We start from the raw sequence: 6,000 nt of genomic DNA, 5'->3' as shown, positions 1-6,000 counted from the left end.
ACACTCACACATTCTCTCTCTCACATTCCCTCTCTCACACACTCTCTCTCTCACACACTCTCTCACACACACATTCTCTCTCTCACACACTCTCTCTCTCACACACACACACTCTCTCACACACTCTCTCTCTCACACACATGCTCTCTCACACTCACTCTCTCACACACACTCTCTCTCTCACACTCTCACACTCACTGTCTCACACACACTCTCTCACACTCTCTCACACACTCTCTCACACACACTCTCTCACACACTCTCTCGCACACACACACTCTCACACACACACTCTCTCACACACACACTCTCTCTCTCACACACATACACTCTCTCACACACTCTCTCACACACACTCTCTCACACACTCTCTCGCACACACACACTCTCACACACACACTCTCTCACACACACACTCTCTCTCTCACACACATACACTCTCTCACACACTCTCTCACACTCACTCTCTCATACACTCACACACACTCTCTCACACACTCACTCTCTCATACACTCTCTCTCACACACACACTCTGTCACACACACTCTCTCTCTCTCACACTCTCTCTCTCACACTCTCTCTCACACACTCTCTCATACACACACTCACACACATTCTCTCTCACACTCTCTCTCACACACTCACACATTCTCTCTCTCACATTCCCTCTCTCACACACTCTCTCTCTCACACACTCTCTCACACACACATTCTCTCTCTCACACACTCTCTCTCTCACACACACACACTCTCTCACACACTCTCTCTCTCACACACATGCTCTCTCACACTCACTCTCTCACACACACTCTCTCTCTCACACTCTCACACTCACTGTCTCACACACACTCTCTCACACTCTCTCACACACTCTCTCACACACACTCTCTCACACACTCTCTCGCACACACACACTCTCACACACACACTCTCTCACACACACACACTCTCTCTCACACACATACACTCTCTCACACACTCTCTCACACACACTCTCTCACACACTCTCTCGCACACACACACTCTCACACACACACTCTCTCACACACACACTCTCTCACACACACACATACACTCTCTCACACTCTCTCACACACACTCTCACACACTCTCTCTCTCACACACTCTCTCTCTCAGACACACACACTCTCTCTCTCTCACACACTCTCTCACACACTCTCTCTCTCACACACTGTCTCTCTCACACACACACACACACACTCTCACACACACTCTCTCTCTCACACACTCTCTCTCTCTCACACACTCTCACACACACACGCACTCTCACACACACTCTCACACAGATTCTCTCTCACACACTCACACATTATCTCTCTCTCACACTCCCTCTCTCACACACTCTCTCACACTCTCACACACACATTCTCTCTCACACACTCTCTCTCACACACATTCTCTCTCTCACACACTCTCTCTCACACACACACTCTCATACATTCTCTCGCTCACACATACACTCTCTCTCACACACACACTCACACACACTCTCACACATTCTCTCCCTAACACACACTCTCTCACACACTCACACACACACATACATATACTCTCGCACACACACACACTCTCTCTCCCACACATTCTCTCTCACGCACAGTTTCTCTCACACTCTCTCACACACTCTCTCTCTCACACACACTCCCTCACACATGCTCTCACACATTCTCTCCCTAACACACACTCTCTCACACACACATTCTTGCACACACTCTCTCACGCCATACACACACACTCTCACACTCACTCTCTCACATGCTCACACTCTCCCACACACTCTCTCCCATACACACTCTTTGACACACACACACAATCACTCTTTCATACACACTCACACACTCTCTCTCACACAAACTCACTTTCACATACTCACACACACACTCTCACTGATTCACTCACACACACACACACAACTCTCGACCAGGGGTCACTGGACAGTGATCAGGAGCAGGAACCCTGGCTGATTTCCCCTCTCTCTCTCTCTCTCTCTAACCCAGTCCCTGTGCAACAGGCTGAGAGGGGCTGAACGGACCTCCTCCTGGTCCTGTGGAGAATATTCGATAGGTCGAATAGCCAGGGTCCCAACACCTTGAGCCTGGCACTCTTGGTCTCTCACCTCTGTGGGGCTGTGGTTGACTCTGCCTTCAGGAGAAGATTTCCATCAATTCCTCTCTCCTCGAAGGTCGGTGCTATCCTGTTTCTGTGCTCCCTCAGTCGGTCTTGGACATCGAGTTGTGAGGATCCCTGGAGCGCAGTCCTCGTGTGTGAGCTGAAGTCCAGGTTGGCAGAGAATGTGGCAGGGGCCTGGCTGAGGGGCGAGCAGGTGCTGGGAAGTGCAGGGAAGCAGCTGGAATCCAGACGGGGCAGAGCGGCGAGGGGCCGGATTGGTGCCTCAAACCTGGGCCACCTCACCGCCGGGATCAGGTGGCGTGGGGCCGGTCTGCTGGGACCGGAAATCACAGTGCCGCGGGTCGGCAAGTCCCCAGCTCGGGCCGATGTCCCGACGGTTTCCAGGGACTCGGGAACCGGCGCTGTTCCGCCTTCCGCAAAATCGGCACTGCTTAGCTGGACGCCTGCCGGTCCGGTTTCTGGGACTCCCAACTCCATTGCGCTGGGACCATCCTTCTCCGCAGCCACCCCTTTGATTCCTTCAGACTGCGCGCGGCAGCCAGGCAGCAGGGGGATGGACCCTCGGTCCGTCGCCACCTGGCCATCCTCAGATGTTCGGGTGGGGTCTCGTTCCTCGTTGCCAGATCCTCCGGCCTGCTCCGAGTGAGTGGTGGCCGCCAGGATTTGTTTCTCCAGCCCCTCCATGGCAAGGGCACTGGCCGCCTGCAGCAAGTCCCCCAGCTCCTCGGACGGCGCCTCCAGGCTGTCGGTGTAGGAGTATTCCAGGATCCGTTCGAAGGTTCGGCTGGCCAGGAAGTCGAGGGTGTAGCACACGCTCCGGCTCTGGAAGAGGGTTTCGAAGGTGCGACTCACGCAGGCGAGTACGAGGCTGTGGGCGTGAAATTCCCGACTCTCGACGCGGATGACGACATCGCACAGTGTCCCAGCCAGCCTCATCCTGTTTGCTTCCCGAAGGAGAGAGCTGGAATGCTGGGGGTTATGCAGCGAGATTCGAGTCATCTTATTCTGCACTCTACCTTAGGATTCCCCACTTGACAGTTTCCGACATCAGGGGAGGCATCTGTTCAAACAACAAGAACCAGGCAATGATATCTCACCCAACTACACAGTGACACAATGGTTAATGCTGCTGCCTCTCAGTGCCAGGGATCCAAGTTCGATTCCCGGCTTGGGTCACTGGCTGTGTGGAGTTTGCACATTCTCCCCATGTTTGCATGGGTTTCCTCCGGGTGCTCTGGTTTCCACCACAGTCCAAAGATGCGAGGTTTTTGTGGATTCGCCAAGCTAAATTGCCCCTCAGTGTCAAGGGAACCAGCCAGGGTAAATGTGCAGAGTTAAGGGAATAGGGATCTGGCTGGGATTGTGCTCAGCGCAGACTCAATGGGCCAAATTCTATGAACTACTGACACACTGACTCTCACTGGGGTACGGGTCCCACACACACTGACCCTCACTGGGGTACGGGTCCCACACACACTGACTCTCACTGGGGTACGGCTCCCACACACACTGACTCTCACTGGGGTACGGGTCCCACACACACTGACTCTCACTGGGGTACGGGTCCCACACACACTGACTCTCACTGGGGTACGGGTCCCACACACACTGACTCTCACTGGGGTACGGCTCCCACACACACTGACTCTCACTGGGGTACGGGTCCCACACACACTGACTCTCACTGGGGTACGGGTCCCACACACACTGACTCTCACTGGGGTACGGGTCCCACACACACTGACTCTCACTGGGGTACGGGTCCCACACACACTGACTCTCACTGGGGTACAGGTCCCACACACACTGACTCTCACTGGGGTACAGGTCCCACACACACTGACTCTCACTGGGGTACGGGTCCCACACACACTGACGCTCGCTGGGGTACGGGACCCACACACACTGACTCTCACTGGGGTACGGCTCCCACACACACTGACTCTCACTGGGGTACGGCTCCCACACACACTGACTCTCGCTGGGGTACGGGTCCCACACACACTGACTCTCGCTGGGGTACGGGTCCCACACACACTGACTCTCACTGGGGTACGGGACCCACACACACTGACTCTCACTGGGGTACGGGTCCCTCACGCACTGACTCTCACTGGGGTAAGGGTCCCACACACACTGACTCTCACTGGGGTACGGGTCCCACACACACTGACTCTCACTGGGGTACGGGTCCCACACACGCTGACTCTCACTGGGGTACGGGTCCCACACACGCTGACTCTCACTGGGGTACGTGTCCCACACACGCTGACTCTCACTGGGGTACGGGTCCCACACACACTGACTCTCACTGGGGTACGGGTCCCACACACACTGACTCTCACTGGGGTACGGGTTCCACTCACTCTGATTCTCACTGGGGTACGGGTCCCACACACACTGACTCTCACTGGGGTACGGGTTCCACACACACTGACTCTCACTGGGATACAGGTCCCACATACACTGACTCTCACTGGGGTATGGGTCCCACACACACTGACTCTCACTGGGGTACAGGTCCCACACACACTGACTCTCACTGGGGTACGGCTCCCACACACACTGACTCTCACAGTGGGAGTGAATGGGATGGGGTTTAGTTCCATCAGGATTGTGTACAGTGGGAGTGAACGGGAAGCGGTTTGGGGTCTTTGGGATTGTGTACAGTGGGAGTGAACAGGAAGGGGTTTGAAACTGGGATTGTGTACAGTGGGAGTGAACAGAAAGAGGTTTGGGTCCATTGGGATTGTGTATAGTGGGAGTGAATGGGAAGGGGTTTGGAATCGGGATTGTGTGCAATGAGAGTGAACAGGAAGGGGATTGGGATTGTGTAGATTGGGTTGAACAGGAAGGGATTTGGAATTGGAATTGTGGAGAACGGGGATGAATGGGAAGGGGTTTGGAATTGGGATTGTGTCAATTGGAGGTGAATGGGAAGGGGTTTGAGATTGTGTAGAGTGGGGTGACCAGGAAGGGGTTTGAGATTGTGTAGAGTGGGGGTGAAGGGGAAGGGGTTTGGGATTGTGTAGATTGGGAGTGAACAGGAAGGGGTTTGGGCTTGGGATTGGGTCGAGTGGAGGTGAACAGGAAGGGGTTTGGGGTTGTGTAGATTGGGTGAACAGGAAGGGGTTTGGGGTTGTGTAGATTGGGTGAACAGGAAGGGGTTTGGGATTGTGTAGATTGGGTGAACAGGAAGGGGTTTGGGATTGTGTAGAGTGGGGGTGAACAGGAAGGGGTTTGGGATTGTGTAGATTGGGTGAACAGAAAGGGGTTTGGGATTGTGTAGAGTGGGGGTGAACAGGAAGGGGTTTGGGATTGTGTAGAGTGGGGGTGAACGGAAAGGGGTTTGGGATGGCGTAGAGTAGGGGTGAACGGGAAGGGGTTTGGGGTTGTGTAGATTGGGGGTGAACAGGAAGGGGTTTGGGGTTGTGTAGATTGGGGGTGAATGGGAAGGGGTTTGGGATTGTGTAGAGTGGGAGTGAACAGGAAGGGGTTTGGGATTGCGCAGAGTGGGGGTGAACAGGAAAGGGTTTGGGATTGTGTAGATTGGGGGTGAACGGGAAGGGGTTTGGGGTTGTGTAGATTGGGGGTGAACAGGAAAGGGTTTGGGATTGTGTCGAGTGGGGGTGAACAGGAAGGGGTTTGGGGTTGCGTAGAGTGGGGGTGAACAGGAAGGGGTTTGGGGTTGTGTAGAGTGGGGGTGAACAGGAAGGGATTTGGGATAGTGTAGGTTGGGGGTGAACAGGAAGGGATTTGGGATTGTGTCAAGTGGGGGTGAACAGGAAGGGATTTGGGATTGTGTCGAGTCGGGGTGAACGGGAAGGGATTTGGGATTGTGTCGAGTG

At 54.5% G+C, this 6,000-nt stretch overlaps 1 protein-coding gene across 1 annotated transcript in view; it reads right to left on the bottom strand.

Annotated features, from left to right (window-relative positions):
- Positions 1–2,134: 2,134 nt before the first annotated feature.
- Positions 2,135–6,000, bottom strand: part of LOC145340351 (uncharacterized) — a 43,093-nt gene continuing 39,227 nt past the window's right edge. The window contains exon 3 of the mRNA XM_080184808.1: positions 2,135–3,212. Within this exon, the coding sequence (XP_080040934.1) occupies positions 2,135–3,151 (1,017 nt within the window). The 5' untranslated portion in view covers positions 3,152–3,212. The remainder of the gene's footprint in view (positions 3,213–6,000) is intronic.

The sequence above is a fragment of the Carcharhinus amblyrhynchos genome, unplaced genomic scaffold, assembly GCF_965287045.1.
Source record: "Carcharhinus amblyrhynchos unplaced genomic scaffold, sCarAmb.v2.hapA scaffold_951, whole genome shotgun sequence".
NCBI classification, from domain to species: domain Eukaryota; kingdom Metazoa; phylum Chordata; class Chondrichthyes; order Carcharhiniformes; family Carcharhinidae; genus Carcharhinus; species Carcharhinus amblyrhynchos.
Note: the sequence above shows the minus strand (reverse complement) of the source record. Positions and strands in the feature narration are given on the sequence as shown.